The sequence below is a fragment of the Pseudorasbora parva genome, chromosome 2 (genome assembly GCF_024679245.1).
Source record: "Pseudorasbora parva isolate DD20220531a chromosome 2, ASM2467924v1, whole genome shotgun sequence".
Classification (NCBI taxonomy): domain Eukaryota; kingdom Metazoa; phylum Chordata; class Actinopteri; order Cypriniformes; family Gobionidae; genus Pseudorasbora; species Pseudorasbora parva.
In genome coordinates this window covers 1,883,825-1,896,324 of record NC_090173.1, presented here as the reverse complement: position 1 = coordinate 1,896,324, position 12,500 = coordinate 1,883,825, and the positions used below count along the sequence as shown (strand labels likewise).

General features: G+C 38.7%; 3 protein-coding genes across 5 annotated transcripts in view; 2 read left to right on the top strand and 1 right to left on the bottom strand.

Annotated features, from left to right (window-relative positions):
• The window catches only part of srebf2 (sterol regulatory element binding transcription factor 2), a 33,157-nt gene extending 29,828 nt beyond the window's left edge, over positions 1 to 3,329 (top strand). For 2 of the 3 annotated variants that reach the window (XM_067453871.1, XM_067453888.1), the window contains 3 exons: positions 1,758 to 1,934; positions 2,018 to 2,117; positions 2,584 to 3,329. In XM_067453871.1, the coding sequence (XP_067309972.1) occupies positions 1,758 to 1,934; positions 2,018 to 2,117; positions 2,584 to 2,792 (486 nt within the window). In that variant the 3' untranslated portion in view covers positions 2,793 to 3,329. The remainder of the gene's footprint in view (positions 1 to 1,757; positions 1,935 to 2,017; positions 2,118 to 2,583) is intronic. The other variant, XM_067453879.1, reaches the window with a different exon arrangement.
• Positions 1 to 12,500, bottom strand: part of LOC137090224 (uncharacterized) — a 258,833-nt gene that overhangs the window by 47,171 nt on the left and 199,162 nt on the right. The window lies entirely within an intron of this gene.
• Positions 7,229 to 12,500, top strand: part of nol12 (nucleolar protein 12) — a 12,665-nt gene continuing 7,393 nt past the window's right edge. The window contains exons 1-2 of the mRNA XM_067454428.1: positions 7,229 to 7,411; positions 12,085 to 12,190. Coding sequence (XP_067310529.1) covers positions 7,311 to 7,411; positions 12,085 to 12,190 — 207 coding nt within the window. The 5' untranslated portion in view covers positions 7,229 to 7,310. The remainder of the gene's footprint in view (positions 7,412 to 12,084; positions 12,191 to 12,500) is intronic.

Genomic DNA, 12,500 nt, shown 5'->3' with positions numbered 1-12,500 from the left:
ATTAGTTATCGTTACAGTTGTTATATTAGTTATCTTTACAGTTGTCGTTACAGTTGTTATAGTTATTGTTAGTTATCGTTACAGTTTTTATATTAGTTATCTTTACAGTTATCATTACAGTTGTTATAGTTAACGTTAAAGTTATCGTTACAGTTGTTATATTAGTTATCGTTACAGTTGTTATATTAGTTATCTTTACAGTTGTTCGTTACAGTTGTTATAGTTGTTGTTAGTTATCGTTACAGTTGTTATATTAGTTATCTTTACAGTTATCATTACAGTTGTTATAGTTATCGTTAAAGTTATCGTTACAGTTGTTATAGTTATCGTTAAAGTTATTGTTACAGTTGTTATATTAGTTATCTTTACAGTTATCATTACAGTTGCTATAGTTAACATTAGTTATCGTTACAGTTGTTATATTAGTTATCGTTACAGATGTTATATTAGTTATCGTTACATTTGTTATATTAGTTATCTTTACAGTTGTTCGTTACAGTTGTTATAGTTGTTGTTAGTTATCGTTACAGTTGTTATATTAGTTATCTTTACAGTTATCATTACAGTTGTAGTTATCGTTAAAGTTATCATTACAGTTGTTACAGTTATTGTTACAGTTATTATTTGAGTTGTCATTATAGTTGTTATAGTTATCGTTAAAGTTATCGTTACAGTTGTTATATTAGTTATCTTTACAGTTGTTATAGTTATCGTTAAAGTTATCGTTACAGTTGTTATATTAGTTATCGTTAAAGTTATCATTACAGTTGTTCTAGTTATCGTTAAACTTATCGTTACAGTTATTATAGTTATCGTTACAGTTATCATTACAGTTATTATAGTTATCGTTACAGTTATCATTACAGTTGTTATAGTTATCGTTAAACTTATCGTTACAGTTATTATAGTTATCGTTACAGATATCATTACAGTTGTTATAGTTATCGTTAAACTTATCGTTACAGTTATTATAGTTATCGTTACAGTTATCATTACAGTTGTTATAGTTATCGTTACAGTTATCATTACAGTTATTATAGTTATCGTTACAGTTATCATTACAGTTGTTATCGTTAAACTTATCGTTACAGTTGTTATATTCGTTATCTTTACAGTTGTCATTACAGTTGTTATAGTTATCGTTAAACTTATCGTTACAGTTGTTATATTAGTTATCTTTACAGTTGTCATTACAGTTGTTATAGTTATCGTTAAACTTATTGTTACAGTTGTTATATTAGTTTATCTTTACAGTTGTCATTACAGTTGTTATAGTTATCGTTAAAGTTATCGTTACAGTTGTTATATTAGTTATCTTTACAGTTATCATTACAGTTTTTATATTTATCGTTAGTTTTCATTACAGTTGTTATCATTATAGTTATTGTTACAGCTAGTTATCGTTATCATTACAGTTGTTATAGTTATCGTAATAGTTATTGTAATAGTTATCATTAGTTGTCGTTACAGTTATTGTTACAGTTGTTATAGTTATCGTTACAGTTATCATTATAGTTATTGTTAGAGTTATCGTTAGTTATCATTATAGTTAGTTATCATTACAGTTATCGCAACAGTTGTTATAGTTTTTACAGTTATAGTTATCGATATAGTTATCATTACAGTTACAGTTGTTACAGTTATCATTATAGTTAGTTATTGTTATCATTACCGTTACAGTTGTTAGTTAATGTTATAGTTATCAATACAGTTATCATTATATTTATCGTTTTTGTGTATCTCCGACACACTCTCAGGGGATGGAGCTTCTGGTCTGTGACCTCCTCCTGACCCTGAGAACCAGCCTATGGCAGCGCGGGGGCGGGTCTAACGGAGAGCCTGGCCCCGCTCCCGGGTCCCAACTGGCCGGATTCCAAAGGGACCTGAGCTCTCTGCGGAAACTCGGACAAGCCCACAGACAGGCCCAGCACAAGGTGACCTTTGACCCCAGCCTACAGCTGACCTCTGCGTTTGACCTCTGCATGTTTAAACACGCGTGTGTCTCTGTGATTTTTAGCTGTTCCTGCACGAGACGACGGTCAGGCTGATGGCAGGAGCCAGTCCCACACGCACACACCAGCTGCTGCGACACAGAACACACAACTACACAACAGCAGGTAAACACACACACACACACATACACAGGTCGACTCTAGTAAACCTCGGGATAAACAGAGAGATATCTATCTGTCTATCTGTCTGTCTGTCTGTCTGTCTGTCTGTCTGTCTGTCTGTCTGTCTGTCTGTCTGTCTGTCTATCTATCTATCTATAAATCTATCTATCTATCTATCTATCTATCTATCTATCTATCTATCTATCTATCTATCTATCTATCTATCTATCTATCTATCTATCTATCTATCTATCTATCTATCTATCTATCTATCTATCTATCTATCTATCTATCTATCTATCTATCTATCTATCTATCTATCTATCTATCTATCATGGACCAGCTGGAGTTTGTTTATTAAGCGAGCAGGGCAACCACCCAGTAGAGCATTACAATAATCTAGCCTTGAGCTCATGAACGCATGAACTAACTGTGTGTGTGTGTTTATATGTGTGTGTGTGTTCTGCAGCAGACGGCGGCGAGCGTGAGAGAGCTCATGCTATCCTGCTGGCGTGTCGTCACCTGCCGCTGCCGCTCCTGACGCCGCCGGGTCACCGTGCTCGCCTGCTGGCCGAAGCCAAACGCACTCTAGAGAGAGTCGGAGACCGCCGCTCGCTGCAGGACTGCCAACAGATACTGCTGCGGCTGGGGGGAGGCACCACCATCGCTGCGTCATAACACACACACACACACACACACACACACACACACACACACACACACACACACACACTGCTGCGGCTGGGGGGAGGCACCACCATCGCTGCGTCATAACACACACACACACACACACACACACACACACACACACTGCTGCGGCTGGGGGGAGGCACCACCATCGCTGCGTCATAACACACACACACACACACACACACACACCTGCGGCTGGGGGGAGGCACCACCATCGCTGCGTCATAACACACACACACACACACACACACACTGCTGCGGCTGGGGGGAGGCACCACCATCGCTGCGTCATAACACACACACACACACACACACACACTGCTGCGGCTGGGGGGAGGCACCACTATCGTTGCGTCATAACACACACACACACACACACACACACACACACACACACACACTGCTGCGGCTGGGGGGAGGCACCACCATCGCTGCGTCATAACACACACACACACACACACACACACTGCTGCGGCTGGGGGGAGGCACCACCATCGCTGCGTCATAACACACACACACACACACACACACACACACGACCACCATCGCTGCGTCATACACACACACACACACACACTGCTGCGGCTGGGGGGTGGCACCACCATCGCTGCGTCATAACACACACACACACACACTCTGGTGCGCCTGGGGGGAGGGACCACCATCGCTGCGTCATACACACACACACACACACACACACTGCTGCGTCTGGGGGGAGGGACCACCATCGCTGCGTCATACACACACACACACACACACACAGAGAATCTGCTAGAGCTGTACTGTTAATATTAGATGCATGTTAGTTTCACACACACACACACACACACACACACATACACACACACACACACACACACACACACGGTTCATTCAGTGTCTGATCTACTAAACGGTTCATCTTTCTGCAGCTACCTCACACACACACACATGCTCACACACACACACACGTTGTACAGAACTGTGTCTTATAGACCAAAGTCTTATAGAGTGCGTATAATTATTCCACATGACGACGCTTCATCGTGTGTAACTGCGTCACATTTAGTTTCCTGTGTGTTTATTTTGCTTCAGTAGCCTGTCTTTATTATTTTATATATTTGGAAACGTGAGCGCGGGACTTTTATTATGACAGCACGTGAAGATGATGATGATGACGACGACGATGGTCACACACACAGAAGTGAGCTGTAAATAGAGGAATATGAACACAAGCGTGTGTGTGTGTAGTGTTTTAATAGGTTCTGTTTGTGTTTTAATATCTATCTCTAATATCTCTCTCCGCAGCTCCGTCACATTCACTCTTTCCTTCACGTGTTTGTCTGAATTTATATGTCTTTTGACTTTTGTTTTGTAATAAAATGCAGATGCCGTTGAAGAACCATCACGTGTGTGTGTGCATGTGCTCAAACACGACACTCGACGGCAGTTTCTTCAGGTTTGAGAAAGTGCTGATCGCATGTATGATCATATATAAAGGATCACATCGGAAGCGTTGAAAGCACTTTGAAAAACATTCTCTGTGGATTTATATCTGTAAAAGCAGGATGAGACGCATTTATAAGTGTAAAAATTGTTATTCCAACACAATGTTGTTATTCCGACATAATTGTATTTTCGTTGTAATCTCTCATTATTTCAACGCAAGTCTTTATTTTGAGATATTAAGTCATTATTCCGTTATAATCTCATTATTTCAACGCAATAAATCATTATTACAACATAAATCATCATTTCGTTATAATCTCTCGTTATTTCATTACAATATCTTATTTCGACATATCTTATTTCAACATAAATTGTTATTCCGATTTAAATCATTATTTCATTATAATCTCGTTATTTTAACAAAATACATCATTCCGACATAAATCATAATTTCTTTATAATCTTATTTCAGTACAATATCTTATTTTGACATATTTCGAAATAAATTGTTATTGCGACATAAATCGTTATTTCATTATAATCTCATTAGTTAAACCCAAGTCCTTATTTTGAGATATTAAGTCGTTATTTCATCATAATCTCTCATTATTTCAACGCAATATATCAGTATTCCGACATAAATCGTTATTTGGTTATAATCTTATTATTCCAATGCAAGTCGATAATTCGAGACATTAACCCATTTTTTTGTCATAATCTCTCATTATTTCAACGCAAGTTGTTATTTTCACATAAGAATATAAAACGAAATAATCATTATTTTTGACATGCCGTTATTCCGACTTATTTCGTTATAATCTTGTTATTTTAATACAATATCTTGGTATTTCGACATACATTTTTATTGCAACATAAATCGTTATTAAGTTATAATCTCGTTATTTTAACGCAAGTCCTTATTTTGAGATATTAAGTCATTATTTCGTTATAGTCTCTCGTTATGTCAACGCAATAAATCATTATTACAACATAAATCATTATTTCGTTATAATCTCTCGTTATTTCAATACAATATCTTATTTCGACATATTTCAACATAAATTGTTATTCCGACATAAATCATTATTTCGTTATAATCTCGTTATTTTAACAAAATACATCATTATTCCGACATAAATCGTTATTTCGTTATAATCTTGTTTTATATCGTTATGCCGACATAAATCATAATTTCTTTATAATCTTGTTATTTCAGTAAAATATCTTATTTCGACATATTTCAAAATAAGTTATTGCGACATAAATCATTATTATCTCATTAGTTAAACCCAAGTCCTTGTTTTGAGATATTAAGCTGTTGTTTCGAGATATTAAATCCTTATTTCATCATAATCTCTCATTATTTCAATGCAATATATCAGTATTCCGACATAAATCATTATTTCATTATAATCTCTCGTTATTTCAATGCACTATATTGTTATTCTGACATAAATCGTTATTTGGTTATAATCTCATTATTCCAACGCAAGTCAATAATTAGAGATATTAACCCATTATTTCGTTATAATCTCATTATTTCAACGCAATTTTATTATTTCCACATAAATTGTTATTTTGACATCAGAAATAATAATTATTTTGACATGGCGTTATTCCGACAAATACTTATTTCGTTATAATCTTGTTATTTGAATACAATATCTTGATAGTTCGACATAAATTGTTCTTGCAACATAACTCGTTATTCCGTTATCATCTCGTTATTTCAACGCAAGTAGTTATTTCGAGATATTAAGCCGTTGTTTCATTATAATCTCTTGCTGTTCCGACATCTCATTATTTCGTCATGTCGTTGTTTCGACATATCTCTTTATTAAGTCAAAAGTCATTATTTAGTCATGATGTTATTTCGTTATAATTTCTAGTTATTTCGACATGAATCATTATTTCGATCTAAGTAGTTATTCCGACATAAATGCTTATTCCGTTATAATCTTATTTAGACAAAACTTATTTCAAAGTCTGTGTATCATCTGGTCATTTAATTCCCTATTTGGAATGGAATAACGAAAAGAAGAAAAAACAAGCCATCATATCTTTTTTTATTTATTTATTTTTTTTAATTAGACGGATAATTCGATTTCAGCTAGATTTTTCGTTTGTGGTTTACCAATCGGTTTATGGCTTCGATATGTAATTTGCACGTGCACGCATGTTTTGATACTTTGTTTGCCAATTTGAAATGAAATAAGCAGAAACGGGAGAAAAACGGCGCCTTTTAGATTTTTGGTTCACAGGTAAAAAACGGATACATGACTTCAAAATTCGAAGAGAAGTCGACGCCCGTTTCCGCCGATTGGTCAAGCAAATCTGAGCATGTGACGTCATCTGTCGTTCCCCAGGTCTGAATAATAGTCCTCTATGGCAGTAGCTACTGTAAACTGTACTGGGCTTTATCTGGTGCAGCTTAACGCGTTTCACAGAAAACAATATCAGAAATATGAGATATTAATCTGGACACAGCCTGTTTTATTGAGCTGTGCTAGACAGCTTAGAGCGGGTGTGAACAAAACTCATAATAAAGTCAGAACTTTTCTTTACAATACGCTCAGATTTGGACAAGGGATGGTCATTGCAAATACTGTCATGCAAAACGGCTGAGGGTGGGTGTAGCGATGATGGAGAATAAAATTTAATTGTAACCGACGGTGAGACTAGTGATAAGTGACTAAAATCACTTTTAATAAAATAATAATAAAAAATAAAAAAACACTTCAAAATTATACAGCTCTGGAAAAAATTAAGAGACCACTCTACATTGAAAAATCATTGTTAAGTGGTGTCTTCATTTTTTCCAGAGCTGTATAATAGTCATTATTTTCAGATATGAAGCTGTTATACGGCACTGCAAATGATGAAGTCGACAGTGTTTGTTTTCTGATACCTACACTAGCATATAATTGACCTTACAGCATTTCTACAGGAGGACTTTTATTTTGAATGGGTGTTCTGATGAGGGCCTTTATTTTGGCACTTCCGGCAGCTGCTCCCAGAAGCGGAAGTGTTTTGTCGCGCGTCACAGTCACACGTGTGTAAGTAAAACTGGTGGAAAAAATGGCGAAAAATGGCAAATTTAATCAGAAATCAAAGTCTAGAAGTGGAGCCAAACAGAAGCAGCGTAAATGTGTGCTGATGTTCGACGATGAAGACAGACAGTAAGTGCTTTAATAACAGATTATTGACTTATTGAGACCGAATCACACAGCGACAGTATATCACTGGGATTAAATACTGGGACTTTAATGTGTACACACACGTCCCCTTAATGCATATCACACACACATACACACACACACATAACGACTTAATACACATACCCCACTTAATGCATAACACAAAAATAATACACTACTCAGACATATCTGCCTCTGTGTGTGATATAAAGTCACAGTGTATGTGTGTATATGTAATGTCACTGTGTGTGTGTATGTGTGTGTGTATGTATATAATGTCACAGTATGTGTATATAATGTCACTGTGTGTGTGTGTGTGTGTGTGTGTGTGTATAAAGGGCAGTTCTCCTCTTGCCTATTATCAAACAGTGTATGGTTATTTTTCTGGCAACCTTACAGGTCAGAAATCATATTAGATCGGAATATTCCAAATTTGAATAAATGTCACTGTGTGTGTGTGTGTAATATATATATATATATATATATATATATATATATATATATATATATATATATATATGTCACAGTGGGTGTGTGTGTTTATGAAAGTTGATTTATTTCACTAATTACATTCAAAAAGTGAAACTTGTATATTATATTCATTCATTACACACAGACTGATATATTTAATATGTTTATTTCTTTAATTTTGATGATTATAACTGACAACTAAGGAAAATCCCAAATTCAGTATCTCAGAAAATTAGAATATTACTTAAGACCAATACAAAGAAAGGGTTTTTAGAAATCTTGGCCACCTGAACAGTATGAACATAAAGTGCTCAGTGCTCAGTTGTGTCTCCTTTATCCTGATTTACTGCAGCGATGTGGAGTCGGTCCGTCTGTGGCTCGGCTCAGGCGTTATGAGCCCAGGTTGCTCTGATAGGCCTTCAGCTCTTCTGCATTGTTGGCTCGGGCAGATCACATCTTCCTCTTCACAATACCCCAGAGATCTCCTATTGGGGTTAAGGTCAGGCGAGTTAGCTGGCCAATTAAGAGGACACCATGGTCCTTAAACCAGGCACTGGCTGCTGTGGCACTGTGTGCAGGTGCCCAGTCCTGTTGGAAAATGAAATCTGCATCTCCATAAAGTTGGTCAGCTGCAAGAAGCATGAAGTGCTCTAAAACATCCTGGTATACGGCTGTGTTGACCTTTGACCTCAGAAAACACAGTGGACCCACACCAGCAGATGCCATGGCTCCTCGGCAGATCATCTTTTGGAGATCTGTCGAGTCAGCAGTCTTCCCCATGATAGTGTAGCCGACAGAACTAGACTGAGAGACCCTTTAAAGGCCTCTGCAGGTGTTTGAGTTCATTAGCTGATTAGTGTGGCACCAAGTCGTCAATATTGAACATTTACACAATATTCTAATTTTCTGAGACACTGAATTTGGGATTTTCCTCAGTTGTCAGGTATAATCATCAAAATTAAAAGAAATAAACATTTGAAATAAACCAGTCTAATATATTATAATTGTATAATATACAATTTTCACTTTTTGATGGAATTAGTGAAATAAATTAGCCTGACGTGGTCATACTCAACTCTAGTCAGAGTATGAGTCTGAGTCTCCATTGGGCTGTGATTATGAGGCGTGTTTCAACCCAACCAGGAAAGACCTCGACTGGACAGACCTACAACCAATCAGAGCAACGAAGCAACGCATTGTCAAATGTCAACAGAGCTCAACTGCACTGTGTTGCCAAGTCCGGGGTTGTTTTCTATGTCCGCGGGTTGAAGCGACTATTATGTGATATATAGACCCATGAGTGCGGATTTTAGCAGGCAACCTTGCTAAAATAACAGAGAATTTTTAATAACAGAGAATTTTTTACCCCCAAACACCATTTTTCCCCCGGAGAACCCCCTGAGAAGCTATTGTTTAGGGCTAGTAGTTGGCTTTTGTTGGCTTTTTTTAGTAGTTGGATTTTGTTGTAAAAACTTGGCAACCCTGTCTGCATGCGCGCTGGAATACACGATCTTTGCCGGTGTTGTAAAAAAATTAAATAATTTAATGATACGCAGAGTACTTACCCAACATGATCATCATTTCTGAGAGAAATAGTGAAGGTGATGCAGATACGAACAAGCTCTCCGTTTAGGATTAGAACAAATATAATCCAAGCCCCTTTGATGACGTGATGATTACGGTACTGTTGATCATCTGGCGGGCTTTAGACGATGACGGACAGATGATCGACAGAAACTGACCAATGAGATCATCAGGGCGGGCTTTAGCCGATGACTGACAGATGATCAACAGTAACTGACCAATGAGATCATCAGGGCGGGCTTTAGCCGATGACGGACAGATGATCGACAGAAACTGACCAATGAGATCATCAGGGCGGGCTTTAGCCGATGACTGACAGATGATCGACAGAAACTGACCAATGAGATCATCAGGGCGGGCTTTAGCCGATGACTGACAGATGATCGACAGAAACTGACCAATGAGATCATCAGGGCGGGCTTTAGCCGATGACGGACAGATGATCAACAGAAACTGACCAATGAGATCATCAGGGCGGGCTTTAGACGATGACGGACAGATGATCGACAGAAACTGACCAATGAGATCATCAGGGCGGGCTTTAGCCGATGACGGACAGATGATCGACAGAAACTGACCAATGAGATCATCAGGGCGGGCTTTAGCCGATGACGGACAGATGATCGACAGAAACTGACCAATGAGATCATCAGGGCGGGCTTTAGCCGATGACGGACAGATGATCAACAGAAACTGACCAATGAGATCATCAGGGCGGGCTTTAGCCGATGACGGACAGATGATCGACAGAAACTGACCAATGAGATCATCAGGGCGGGCTTTAGCCGATGACGGACAGATGATCAACAGAAACTGACCAATGAGATCATCAGGGCGGGCTTTAGCCGATGACGGACAGATGATCGACAGAAACTGACCAATGAGATCATCAGGGCGGGCTTTAGCCGATGACGGACAGATGATCGACAGAAACTGACCAATGAGATCATCAGGGCGGGCTTTAGCCGATGACGGACAGATGATCAACAGAAACTGACCAATGAGATCATCAGGGCGGGCTTTAGACGATGACGGACAGATGATCAACAGAAACTGACCAATGAGATCATCAGGGCGGGCTTTAGCTGATGACGGACAGATGATCAACAGAAACTGACCAATGAGATCATCAGGGCGGGCTTTAGCCGATGACGGACAGATGATCAACAGAAACTGACCAATGAGATCATCAGGGCGGGCTTTAGCCGATGGCGGACAGATGATCAACAGAAACTGACCAATGAGATCATCAGGGCGGGCTTTAGCCGATGGCGGACAGATGATCAACAGAAACTGACCAATGAGATCATCAGGGCGGGCTTTAGACGATGACGGACAGATGATCAACAGTACCGTAATCATCACGTCATCAAAGGGGCTTTGGTTATATTTGTTCTAATCCTAAACGGAGAGCTTGTTTGTATCTGCATCACCTTCACAATTTCTCTCAGAAATGATGATCATGTTGGGTAAGTACTCTGTGTATCATTCAGTTATTTTACAACACTGGCAAAGATCGTGTATTCCAGCCTGATATCAGCGCACGTGCAGACAGGGTTGCCATGTTGCCAACAAAACGCGGCAACTACTAGGGGTTCTCCAGGGAAAAAATGGCGTTTGGGGGGTAAAAGTTGTCTTATTTTGGCAAGGTTGATGCTAAACTTCGCACTCATGGGTCTATACATCACATAATAGTCTCTTCAACCCACAGACATAGAAAAGAACACGTAGAAAAAACCCGGACTTGGCAACACAGTGCAGTTGAACTCTGTTGACATTTGACAATGCGTCGCTTCGTTGATCTGATTGGTTGTAGGTCTGTCCAATCGAGGTCTTTCCTGGTTGGGTTGAAACACGCCTCATAATCACAGCCCAGTGGAGTAGTTTCAGACTCATATTCTCACTAGAACTGTGTATGACCATGTCAGGCTAGCTAAAATCATCAGTATTAAAACAATAAAAGACCTGAAATATTTCAGTTGGTGTGCAATGCATCTAAAATATATGAAAGTTTAATTTTTATCATTACATTATGGAAAATAATTAACGTTATCACAATATGAGAATTTTTTGAGAAGGACCTGTAGATAGGTAGGTACTGAAATTAAAAAAATGTGACTGAGCGTTGTTGAGTGTAATCGTAAACACCTCTGACAGGCCATTGTGCTCAGGCGCTCATCAAATATGTCTGTGATTGGCTACTACAATCAGAGATTCACAAACATGTTGTAAAAATACATCAATGAAGCTTTTCACTGAGCCCGATACAGAGAGTTTGAATGGAGGCGTCTGTCAGCCTATCGGTCCGCTGCTTGACGCCTGCTTGTGCTTTCAAAACACTTGTGTTCTTTCAAACCGCTGCCGAGCGTTGATCATTGTAGCCAATCACAGGCCCATCCGACGAGCATGTGAGCACAATGACCAGTCAGAGGCGTTTACGAATACAGCTCAACAGCGCTCAAACCGTCACATTTTTAACATTTCAGTACCGATTTGGTATCTCGGTTGGTACTTTTGACAACACTAATATATGTATGTGTGTATATAATGTAACAGTGTGTGTGTAGTTGTGGTTTAAAGGTGTGTGTTGAATGTGTTAGGGATTTCCTGACGGGTTTCCACAAGCGTAAGGTGGAGCGGCGGAAAGCAGCGCTGGAAGAGATGAAGAACAAGCTGAAGGAGGAGCAGAAGCGCATCAGAGAGGAGGTGAGGAGGAAGAGTTATGGTGATGATGATGATGATGATGATGATGATGATGATGATGATGATGATGGTGATGATGATGATGGTGATGATGATGATGATGATGGTGGTGTTGATGATGATTGTGATGATGATGATGATGATGATGGTGATGATGATGATGATGATGATGATGATGGTGATGATGATGATTGTGATGATGATGGTGGTGTTGATGATGATGATGATTGTGATGATGTTGATGATGATGATGATGATGGTGATGATGATGGTGATGATGATGATGATGATGATGGTGGTGTTGATGATGATT